The 12,515-nt window shown below is 38.7% G+C and overlaps 2 protein-coding genes across 2 annotated transcripts; both read left to right on the forward strand.

The window, feature by feature from the left end:
* The first annotated feature begins 9,241 nt into the window (after window positions 1–9,241).
* On the forward strand, window positions 9,242–10,609 carry LOC133816740 (uncharacterized protein At2g29880-like). Its single transcript, XM_062249073.1, has 3 exons — window positions 9,242–9,302; window positions 9,450–9,773; window positions 9,867–10,609. The coding sequence occupies exons 2-3, from the start codon at window positions 9,450–9,452 to the stop codon at window positions 10,488–10,490; spliced, it is 948 nt and encodes a 315-aa protein (XP_062105057.1). The 5' UTR covers window positions 9,242–9,302; the 3' UTR covers window positions 10,491–10,609.
* Window positions 10,610–10,692: 83 nt separating this feature from the next.
* Window positions 10,693–12,136, forward strand: LOC133815583 (protein ALP1-like). Its single transcript, XM_062248403.1, has 3 exons — window positions 10,693–11,211; window positions 11,305–11,533; window positions 11,613–12,136. Exons 1-3 carry the CDS (start codon window positions 10,693–10,695, stop codon window positions 12,134–12,136), a joined length of 1,272 nt encoding a protein of 423 aa, XP_062104387.1.
* The last annotated feature ends 379 nt before the right edge of the window (window positions 12,137–12,515 follow it).

Here is a 12,515-nt window from a genome sequence, read left to right on the forward strand (position 1 = left end):
TATTCCTGAATTCTTGGACACGTAGTATAAACGGAATAACGGAATCCAGTTCGATAGCGACCTGTTCACCGAAATCTGCGAGAGGCACGACATAATTAAAAGCTTTTCCTCCGTGGCCTACCCAGGCTAATGGACAGGTCGAGGCTGTGAACAAGACACTAAAAGCGAGCCTTAAGAAGAGGTTGGATGAAGCCAAGGGAGTTTGGCCTGAACAGCTCCCCCAGGTGCTGTGGGAGTACCGGACCTCGCACCGAACTTCGACGGGTCACACTCCTTTCTCCCTGACTTTCGGGAGTGAGGCCGTCCTTCTTGTCAAAACAAAGATAGCCTCACATAGAGTCTGTGCGTTTGACCAAGACCAGAATGACAAATTGCTCAACACGTCCCTTGACCTAGTTGACGAAAGACAAGAAGCTTCGCAGCTGCAGCTCGCGCATTATCAACAAAAGATCACTCGTTATTTCAACTCAAAGGTCAAGAGATGCATCTTTAACTTAAGCGACCTAGTGCTCCGAAGAGTCTCCTTAGCCGTTAAGGATTCCAAGGACGGAGTTTTGGGACCAAACTGGGAAGGACCCTATCAGATAATAGAAGTTGTGAAGGAAGAGACCTTTAAACTAGCTCGTCCTAATGGAGAAGCAGTCCCACGGACATGGAACGCTATACACCTAAAGAAATATTATCAATAGTCATACTTTTGTAAGGCTTAATTATGAAAGCCGCCTTGTCTTATTAAAAAATGAGAAGTACTTTTGTATATCATTGTATGTTTCTGTGTGCGGGTAGTGTTAGAAGAGCATGTTCCAAGTAACCAAGAAAGATCTCTTTCTACTTACTTGGGGAGCATATGTCCTGGATATAACCAGGTCCTAAAACTTAGAAGTTAGTTAAATTGACTAACCAGTGTTTTTCTTAAAGAGCACGAGGTGTCGATAAAATTAACGCGAACTATGTTTTTAAAATCAAATATGTCCTGGATATAACCAGGTCCTAAAACTTAGAAGTTAGTTAAATTGACTAACTAGTGTTTTTCCTAAAGAGCATGAGGTGTCGATAAAATTAACGCGAACTAAGTTTTTAAAATTAAATATGTCCTGGATATAACTAGGTCCTAAAACTTAGAAGTTAGTTAAATTGATTAATCGGTGTTTTTTCTAAAGAGCACGAGGTGTCGATAAAATTAACGCGAACTAAGTTTTTTAAATCAAATATGTCCTGGATATAACCAGGTCTTAAAACTTAGAAGTTAGTTAAATTGACTAACCAATATTTTTCCTAAAAAACACAAGGTGTCGATAAAATTAATGCGAACTAAGTTTTTAAAATCAAATATGTCCTGGATACAACCAGGTCCTAAAACTTAGAAGTTGATTCAAATTGGTTAATCGATGTTTTTCTTAAAAAGCACGAGGTATCAATAACAATTAACGCGGACTAAGTTTTTTAAAATCAAATATGTCCTGGATATAACCAGGTCCTAAAACTTAGAAGTTGATTCAAATTGGTTAATCGATGTTTTTCTTAAAAAGCACGAGGTATCGATAACAATTAATGCGGACTAAGTTTTTAAAGTTAACCGTCCTGGATGTAACGAGGTCCTAAAAACTTAGAAGTTTGTTAAAATTGACTGGCAGTGCTTTGTAGTTTCGAAGAAAAAGTTAATAAACTGACGCAAACTATGTTTTTACCAAACACGCTAAAAAATAAATAATAAAAATAATATTAAAAATAGATTGAAATGAAAGTCAGGGAAAAAAATTGTCTCGAGGAAGAAAAACCTCGTGGTAAAAGATTACAAGTAAAAAAAAAAAGAATACTAAAGTCCTAGGCCCCCCCAGGCCGCTCCGATGAAGTCACCCCTTCGGCCTCCTGTTCGCCAGTAGCGGAAGTCTCCCCAGTCTTAGAAGGCGGCTCTTGTTGAAGGCGGGCCTTGAACTTCTCGAGGAATGGCTCCCACACCTCAGGCACTAGGAAGGAGAAGTCGCCATCCTGGTTGAAGGCCCAGCAGTGATAGAGCATGGCCTCCATGGAGGAGCTAGAAGACGCCCTCTCTTCCACGGTGGCGGCCTCAGCCTCCAACTGCTTAGCCTTGGCCTCCTCGAGCTCAGCCTTCGTAGCGGCCAAGGCGACTTTTGCAGCCTCGACCTCCATATGCTTAGCCCTGGCTGCCTCCAGTTCGGCCTTCGCAGCGGCCAAGGCGACCTGTGTGGCCTTTTCGCTTTCTTTGGCAGCCGTCAGGGCAGCCTTGGCATATTGCTCTTACTGTTGTGCAGATGCGAGAACGGCCTGAGCAGTCTGGAACTCACCCCTGATCTCGTCAAACCTGGCTCTGGACCGAGCTATGCTACGGTGTAGAGCCAAAGCCGCCTGCAAAGACATAGATAGTAAGGCATGTGCTGGGAAGAAAACAAAGAAAGTTAACTAAATAAAATTACCGTGAGGGTCATCCCCAGTGAAGACTCCATAACATTCTCGGGGCTCCTTGTCTCGATCTCCCACAAGTCCCTCGGGGTGGCATTGTAGTAATGATCCACCGTATAGCTCACAGTCTCATAAACCGTCCCTCGGAAGGCCTCAGGGATTTTCTCCAGGGCCTGAGTGTTAACCGGGATGCGCATGGTGGGAGTGGGAACTGGCGGGGTTCCAGCTGGTGGCTCCTGTTCCCGAGTAGGGACCGGAGGTTGCGGGGGAGGTGGGGGCATGTTCTCTGCAGCAGCAGGGACCTAGCCCCTCCCCTTAGCGGGAGACTTGGAGGTGGTCTCGGGAGGAGGAGTCTTCTTGGTCAGCTGGGGTTTCTTGACCAGTGGACGATCCAGAGGGAGGATTCCCCCCTTGGAAGATGGACCGCAAGACGTTGTCACCGGGCTGGGCTATCTCTTCGCCTGAAAAAAGAAGAAGGGAGCATTAGTATACATGTAAGGTTACTTCATTACAAGAAAAGTCTAAAGATGTATTGCAAAGGTCCTACCCTCCGAGCTGGAGGAGGAATCTAGTGTCACGTCCTCCGGCCTCAGAGCTTCTATGGGGAAGTCTAAGTTTATAACTTCGCGAATGAGAGGGGGCTCTGGGTCCAGATTCGCCTCAAGACTGGACTCCTCTACATACTGCCTAAGCCCTGAAGCGACTACACCCTCCAGAAGGGAGGTCCACTACCTAAGGTTGGTCCGTACTCCTCCAAAAAGGCCGACCTAAAAGCCAGGGTGTTGTCTACTATTACAGTTCCCCTAGGGCGGCCCATATCATGGCGCAACACTAGTTGATCTACACACTAGAGTAGGGTTATGTTAAGGTCTGGGTCATCTCGATGACGATGTACAAGCTGGCTTGGGTTAAACCTAGCCAGCCTTAGGCCTGCAGCAGCCCTGTCTACGTCCCTAAACAGGTATGGGTTACCTTGGCCAGAGGAGCCGGCTGCTGCCCCAGACTGAATTCGATCCGCGTCGAGGCCCTGAGCAGCCTCGAGAGCCCCCTTTCGTCATACGAGTGGCACCTCATCTTCCTCTTCCTGCTCGTCACTATCCGCAGCATACCCCTCGGGGACAGGCACCAGCTCGCGAGCAACTGGGATAACCCACGACCTCCTCAAGGCCAGAGTCTGGCCCGGAGAAATCAACTTACACGCCAGCATTGTCTCATCAGATATGAGCTAGCGGTAGTCTTTTTCACTTGGTGGGAGCCCCGCCAAGGTGTCGTATTGACCCCCAAGGGTCATTGATTTGGCCATCCTCGCAAAAATAGCTGCACGATGATGTTTAAGTCAACACACATGAAAAGAAATAAAGCAATGTGGTGATTTTGCGAGCTGAGAATAGAGAGAACTTACGAGGACGGTTGAAGTACTGGTATTCGCAGTTGCGAAACCCCGTCGACATGAAGAACTAGTCCTTGAAATCGTTGGGGTGGCTGGGCAGCTCGATGACTGCAGGAGAGTTGGGAAAATGGGTCAAATAGTAGAACTCGTCGCCTCGCCCCCGTTGATCCGGGCTGGCTTTGAGGCAGAAGAAGAAAAGGATGTCCGCTGGGGTCGGGACCTCCCACTCATGCCTCTGGAAGAGGTACCTCAGTCCCGCTAGCAAACGGTAGGAGTTAAGGGGCAGTTGGAAGGGAGCCAGCTTCACGTAATTCAGAAAATCCGTGAAGTATTGGTCCAGAGGTAGGAAGGCCCCGACCTTGAGGTGTTCGTCGCTCCAAGCCGTGAACTCCTCGTTGAGGGGCGTGCAGCTCCTCTTGCCCTCGAGGGGAGGTCGGGCAACAAGAGCGCCTGTCCCGATTTCGATGTTATGGGACAGCAGGATCTTGTTGACCCTCCCTTGGGTCGTAATCTTTGAGACTATCCTCTCTGCCTCGAAGAAAGCATCAGGTCCCACCTCGACCTCTTTCTCCACTGTGGGACCGAAGTGGGGGATGGGAGAATCCACAGCAATCCCTTTCCCCTTGCTGACCTGCTGGGATGACGAGCCAGCCGTGCTCTTCTTGGGTACGTTTTTCCTGGGTCCCATCTGGTCGCCTAACGAACAAGAATGAAGAAAAGTTTAAATAGGCGACCTAAAAATAGAAAAGGGAATATAGCGTGAGAAGTGATTTTCGTACAAGGGCTGAGGTAATCTCAGCTCGCGGTGTGTGAGGCCATGTGATGCCATGGTCACGCGCCCACGTTTCCAACAGATCCCCGATTGCTCTGGATCTGTGTGTTAGGATGGTTAGGATTATGCTTGCCTTGAAGGGAAAGTTTTAAAAAGCAAAACCGTCTAGGAAGCGTGACCCCTAAGCTACCCGGTTTTGCACCCTAGAAACCTTTCACCTTCCCCTTTCCAAACAGGCATTCCCTAAAGCTACCCAGAAAAGCTACCTAGAAAAATTACCCAGAATTTATCTTGTCCTAAACATCACGTTCCTAGACATGTTCTCATATAGTCGATATACCTAGGATCAAAAACTATGCACCAAAAACTTTCCAAAAACAACCTACAGTGTGCGATTAAGAAAGAGGTTTACCTAACAGAAAAACAGAAAGATGAAAATATGCAACAGGAAGAGGACTTACAGTGTATTTTCCGTATGGAATTCGCAAAAAGCGTAGGAATCGGAGTCCTGGTGGAGTCTTTAAAGCTGGATTGGTGCATAATCTCTTATGGCGAGAGCGTAGGGATCTCTGGGATGATAACCGGAAGAAGAGAAACTTCTGAGACTGAAAAGGAGAGAAAATGAGGAAAAAATTTCAAATGAAGGGTGGCTAATACGGAAGATGCCCAACCTTATATATACGTAAGAGACATAAAGGAACGAGGACCGTTCGATCAAATTAATGTGTGATGCGAGGATCATAACTCGAGAGGCGAAACAACGGCCGAAAGCAGGCTAGGCCATTTAATGCAATTCTCGGGAATCGAACAGGTGCCAACCACGACGCTCCACGTGTCCGATGTCCACGCAGTGGGCGGGACATGAAGAGTCGAAAGGGATACTTAAAAGCCCCCGCTGTGAAGACCACGGATGACGTCATGGGTCATGACTAGGGGCTTGGGGGGGAGGGGGGGGGGGGGGGCAAATGTACGCCCTAAATATCCACACATATGGGCGAGCTAGAAAAGGGCCTAATTCGATCGGACACGTGTAGATCGTCCACCCGGAGCAGTGTGTTACGGGCCTCCTTCTGTCCAGCCCGAGCTGATTAGAGAGTTAATTGCTACACGGAGGCATCGTGTAGCAGAAGTATGAGTGTCACTAGCTGGCGCCACACTAAGCTCGTGATGCAACAGAGATCTGACATCTGAACCCTTGTAAAGTAAACCTCGCAATATAAACATGCATATATCAGACATCACGTTTTTATTCTATTCCTGAATTCTCGGACACGCAGTATAAGCATGCGTGTTTAGACATCCCTCGCCTGATTTGGGCCATGCGGCCCATTATCCCTCCTTACCTATTGATTAGGCCACACTTCACTGCAAAGTTTAGGAATTAATCATCAGTGTCACAGATATGACGTGAAGGATAAAGAGATCACGGGATGACCCCATTGCCAACCCATATATCTTCTTCCTATAAATACCAAGACCCTGGGTAGTGCAAGGGGTTGGCATATTTTTGTAAAGAAACACTTTGTAAGAAATAGTCAAGAGATATCAATAATATCACTTGGTGGACTAGAGGGATTTTAACCTTCGAACCACCTAAAAAGAAAGGAGTGATCATCATCCCATAATATTAGTTTCTCCAATCTAAAATATAGTTATTTTCATATTACGGTTCACCAATCAGCACTAAATCATCCCACTTATTCGTATAATTACCTGTTGGCGAAGAACTGCGTTAACAATACTCAATATCTTCAAAATGTTGCACTTTTATACCTATATTTTTTTACGGTAAATATACCCGTTGTTTTTAAAATATTGCACTTTTATAACTATTTTTTTATTATTTTGAGAGATAATAAGAAAGTGAAGGAAAAATATATGTTTTTAATTATTTTGAAATTTTAAATTATTTTCTCTTTCTTATTCTTTCTCAAAATAAGTATTTTAAATTAAAAATTAATAAATATTATATTAAAATTAATAACTTTTTTAAAAATAAATAGTTTTTTTGCTCCACGAACTATGCACGTTACTGAAATATGAGACTTCTGTTAGATTTCATCATAGGTGGCTAACGGATTGATGATGTGACATTTTATATGTTAATGTGACACTACCATGTGTAGAATAAGTAACAATTCAATTATTAACAAATAACACTTTTTTAGTTTACTTTTTCTTTTCTTTTACAATATAAAACAAATATATTTTAGACGAAAATTTAAAATAAATACTAAAGCAAAGAAAAATATTTAATTAAAGAAGATGATGAATGATGAAGTGCTTAAATAAAAAAACTTTTAATTTAAGTAGAGGAGGACGAAGGGGAACAAACTTTGTTTTATGATTTATCTTTAATTTTTATTTTAAGATATATTTATTTTATATTGTAAAAGAAAAGAAAAAGTAAAAAAAAAATATTTGTTATTAATTAGATTTTAATTTTTGAGTATTTGAAAATTTATTTAATTAATTTGAAACATTTAGTATTGTTTATTTTCTTAATCTTTTAAAATGATTTTTAAAATTTTTGTTAAGGATATAATTATTATTTTAAAGAAAAAATTAGGTTTTCTTAATTTTTTTTTTAATAAAAATGGCACAATTTGGTAGTGGTCAAAGTTTTGGGGGCAAAAATGTTAATTATTCTACACATGACAGTGCCACATCATCAATCCGTTAGCCACCTAGGACAAAATCTAACAAAAGTCTCATATTTCAGTAACGTGAATAGTTCGGGGAAATTTTTTAACATCGGAAATTATTCAGGGGACAGAATCATATAGTGGTCATAGTTCGGGGGGTAGAAATGCTATTTATTCCTTTTTTAAATAATTGAAAACTTATGGGTGTGATTGGTATGGTTTTGGGATACAATTTATTGTTTTCAAATATTAAAACTTGGTGGGACCCTTTAAAATATCTGATTGGAAGTTTATTTTTGAAAACTAAACTCAAATCAGTTTCTCAAATTTATAAAGAAAATGAGAAAACAATAAATACACGTTTTCAGAGTTTTGCAATATTTCAATCTAAAAACCCTAAAATCATTTTGTAAACTTTCTCCTTCTCATTTTCTCTCTGCGCCGCCTCTCTGTCAAAAGCAGAGTTCTTCTTCTTCTTCAACAAAACCACACCATTCAAACTTTTCTTCTTCTCTGTTATTAATCAGATCAACTAGCCAGTCCTCTGTTGTCTTCTCTCGTGATCAACCAGCCTTTTCCTCTCCATTACACAAGGTAAAATCTTCTAATATTATATATATTGGTATATATATATAAGAGTATTTCTGAGTAGTAAAGAAGTAAGTTATGAGTATATATATATATAAGTATATATATATATATAAAGTATCTCCTGAGTAGTAAAGTAGTAAATATATATATATATAGATTTAAGAAAAAATCGTATGGCTTTTGAGTAGTGGTCAGGGTATATATTTATATATATATATTTACTACTTTTTTAAGTATAGTTTCGAATATCTATATATATATACATAGATTTAAGAAAAAATTGTATGGCTTTTGAGTAGTGGTCAAGGTATATATTTATATATATATATATATATTTACTACTTTTTTAAGTATAGTTTCAAATATATATATACAGAGAGATTTTTCATGTATAGCTTTGCAGCAGAGGACTTAGTTTTGAATATATATATATATGTAGAGGGGTTTCTCATGTGCAGCTGGATGATTTGTAGCACAGGGACGCTGTTGCCAGCACCAGGCAGGGGAGGGACGCCGTTGCCAGCACCAGGCAGGGGAGAAGCATTTTCGATCTAAGATTGCAGGTTGACGGAGAGACACCATTGCCGAACTGAGTGCGATAGTCGGGTTGAGGTATAGTCTGACTAAGTGGATTGAGGTTTCTTTGTATAAGCATGTTCGATTTATATGTTTGCAACTTCATTTTTTGTGGTCTATATTTTGTTTTCAGTTTTGCAGTACTTTGAATTTGTGTTTCCTGGTTTTGTTTTGCCTTTGTGTTTTACTGGTTTGTACCTTTGTGACGGGTTTCATTGGAAAAAAAAAAAAGAATGAAGTTTGTACTTTATATTGAACGAGGTGATGAGTTAAATTTATTTTATTTTTTATTTTATGATGAATTCTGTTGAATTTATTGAAAGACAAACTTTTCAATTTAAGAAAGGAATAATAGACACGTTGTCATGTATGGTGTGTAAACCATTTTTTAATTTGTTCTTAGGAAATAATAAAATGGGTGGTGCTGATAAAAGTATTGTTATATAAATTGTTTTATTTTAGCAATTTGACTATGAAATAAATCTATAACAAGATCAAAATTAAAAAAGAGAATGGAAAACCTTATGAAAAATATTGGCGACAATCTTAAGTTGACAGATTGGCAGCCAACAATATTAATTAGTTGACATTTTGATTTCTAGTTTGGAGTGAAACAGCTAGAAGTAGGCCATTACTGTTGAGGCCGAAACAAAATAAAATTTCTTGCCTTTTATTTTTACTTTCTGTTTTGATTCATAAGTTTAGTTCTCTTGTTTTGCTTAATCTTTATAGTGTTCTGTTTTGTGTTGAGTTTAGTATATTAGCATATATTCGACTTCTTGATGAATACCAATCTAAAAGTTTTGCATTCTTTTTTTTTATTTTTTATCTTTTGTTTGAAGCAACAGCTGACCACAACACCATCACACCATTGTAGTCCATTTACGCTCAACCTGCATCATCTAAGGTGAGCTCTTTCTCTCCCTCTCTCTACTTTCTTTACATCTCTAGAATTCTTTGATTTGAATGTTTGATTTTGAAAACTTGGGCTATTAAATTTAAAAGAAGCATTATTTATGAAGACATAGATTGTGATAGTTAAAATTATGATTAGATGGCTGAGAAGAATGTAGACATTGACGATCATGCTTCTTGGCCTGAGGCTATTGAATCACATTTTATTAGTCTTCTATATGAAGAAGCCAAAAAAGGATTACAAACAACAACCTTGGACAAAAAGGGATGGCTGAAAATAGAAAATGACATATTAAATTCTTTTGGAAAGAGATATAAAATGCATCAATTGAAATCCAAATTCAATCGGTTAAGAAAGGCACATCGTGAATTTTCTCATCTTTTGGAACAAACTGGTATGGGATGGGATCCTCAAACAAGTACTGTTACAGCAAATGATGAAGTATGGGACACTTATCTAAAGGTAATATACTTACATTATACTTGTGTTGTTGATTACTTGATTATTCTAAATTCATGTTACATTGTAACGTTATGTGTTTTTGGATTTTTGTAGAAATATCCAAATGCGAAAAGATTTCGAAAAAAAGGATTGCAACATTATGAGATGCTTGGAGAAATATTCAATAATACAACAGCCACTGGTGGGATGAGTTATGCCTCCACTCAACTTCCGCCTTCTTCAGTTGAAGAACGCCAACAAGAGCGTCATTTTGTTGGAACTGGAGCACATGTTGATGTTGGTTTTGAATTTGATGGTGATAATTATGGAGAGGAGGAAGAAGTTACTGGTGTACGTCGTCGAGCTACTTCTGCTCCACCAGATGCACCAAAACCAAAAGAGAAAAAGAACAAAGGGGCCAATCCATCCATCGACCATGTGATGGAAGAACTTGCAAAAAGTATTTCTGCTAAGACTGAGGCATCACTAGTACGGAGTGAGACTATGCGTAAGTATTATGAATCGAGGGAAAGGAGAATTAGCGAGGAAACCAGCAATGTCACTAACTCTTACAATGTGGAAGATTGTCAAAACATTCTAGATGGTATTCCAAATCTGGATAACAAAATATACCTCAAAGCGTTGCAAGAGTTTGTAGCAACCCCAGAATGGCGTGGAATATTCATGAGAATGAATGAGGAGCGTCGTCGTGCTTATCTTGATTCATTGATGGGGTGATTTAATATTGTTTATTTATTATGAGTTTGTCTGTCATGAACTACTAAACCATGAAGTTTACATTTTCTTAAATAATGTGTAATGAACTTAACTTGGTATTTATTATCATGATTGAACTATCTTATGTGGTTCCTTGTTATTTCTTTAACTTTTGTGAATTTTCGAATTAAACTTTTATTATTGTCATAATTAGGTACCTAAGATGGATGATTCAGATGAGGAGTTTGAAATATTATTTGGTGATACTTCTTCTTCATCAAGCGAGGAATTAATTGGTCAAGTTATCATGCTTAATCGATTACAAGAGATGCAAAAATCTCAACAGATTAGACGACCACTACGCACTTCAGATATGTCTGGACGTCAATATTTACTTGAGCTGTTAAATGGACACCCTGATAGATTGTTTTACACAATTAGAATGGACATTAATACTTTTAGATCTTTATGTCGTCGATTAGTTGAAATGGAAGTCATAGAACATGATAGGGTAATTAGTGTTGAAGAAGCTGTTGACATGTTTCTATGGATAGTTACACACAACCAACGAGTTAGAACTGTGGCTGAAAGATATCAACATTCAGGAGAAACTGTTTGTCGTCAGTTTGGTAGAGTGCTAGATGCATTGTGTTATTTAGGAAATGAAGTAATAAGGCCTCTTGACTTTAACACTGTGCAAGCAGAAATTCAAAATAATTCAAAGTATTTCCCATGGTTTAAGGTAAATTTTGTCTGTTAATTTTAATAATATACCAGTTATAATTCATATCAATTTAATTGATGTTGGTAATGATTTATCTAATTTGTTCTGCAGGATTGTGTTGGAGCAATTGATGGTACTCATGTAAGTGCAGTTGCACCAACTCTAAAACAACTTGCATTTAGAGGAAGAAAAATAGATGTAACACAAAATGTAATGGCTGCATGCTCCTTTAATATGATGTTTACTTATGTCTACGCTGGATGGGAAGGAACAGCCAATGATTCCCGAGTGCTTCTTGATGCAATGAGAAAAGATGATAACTTCCCTATGCCACCACAAGGTATTAAAATAAACTAATTTTGATACATTATAATTTTCTTTCAAATGTTCTTATATATTAATAATTTCTTTTAATATAGGAAAATACTATGTTGTTGATTCTGGTTATCCAAATATGCCTGGGTTTCTAGCACCATATCGTGGTGAACGTTATCACTTGCGTCGTTTTAGAGGAAGAGGGAACCACCCTAGAGGTGCAATGGAGTTATTCAATTATAGACACTCATCATTGCGTAATGTGATTGAACGTTGTTTTGGACTTCTAAAAGCTAGGTTTCCAATTTTGAAGTCAATGCCTCCATACTTGCTTGGAAAGCAACGTCGAATACCAATAGCATGTTGTGCTATCCATAACTGGATTAGAATGCATTCTATTAATGATGAAATGTTTGAACAATATTCAGTTGATGCCAGAACTGTAGAAGATATTGAAGGAACTGAAAGCCAATCTAATACAACAACTGAAAACCAACAAGAAGGAGATGGAGCAGGAATTTCCGAGACACCAGAGTTGAATTTCAGTCAAGCTTATATGGCCCAGATGGAAAATGTTAGAGATGACATTGCTGGACAAATGTGGCTTAGTTATAACAACAATACTTAAATAATTGAAAAAAAATGTAACTTTAATTTAGAAAAAAACCAAAATTAGTAACCATGCAATATTATTATGAATATAATCAATGTACTATTATTAAATTTTAATTTTGATTTATCAATATTATTAATTTTTACTTAATCAAGTTTCTTTAAAAAATCAAAATTTAATATAATACATCCTATATATATAATATATAAAATTAAAATAATTTTCAGATTGAGCTGAACCAATCACATATTCTGTTTCTGTTATATTTTCAAATTTATTACCAATCACAGATTCAGTTTTTCAAAATTCAAAAATAATTTACAGACAGTGAACCAATCACATTTTCAGAAACATGTTTTCAATAACTAAATTCAGATTTTCATTTCAGAATCAC

The sequence above is a fragment of the Humulus lupulus genome, chromosome 2, assembly GCF_963169125.1.
Source record: "Humulus lupulus chromosome 2, drHumLupu1.1, whole genome shotgun sequence".
Classification (NCBI taxonomy): Eukaryota; Viridiplantae; Streptophyta; class Magnoliopsida; order Rosales; family Cannabaceae; genus Humulus; species Humulus lupulus.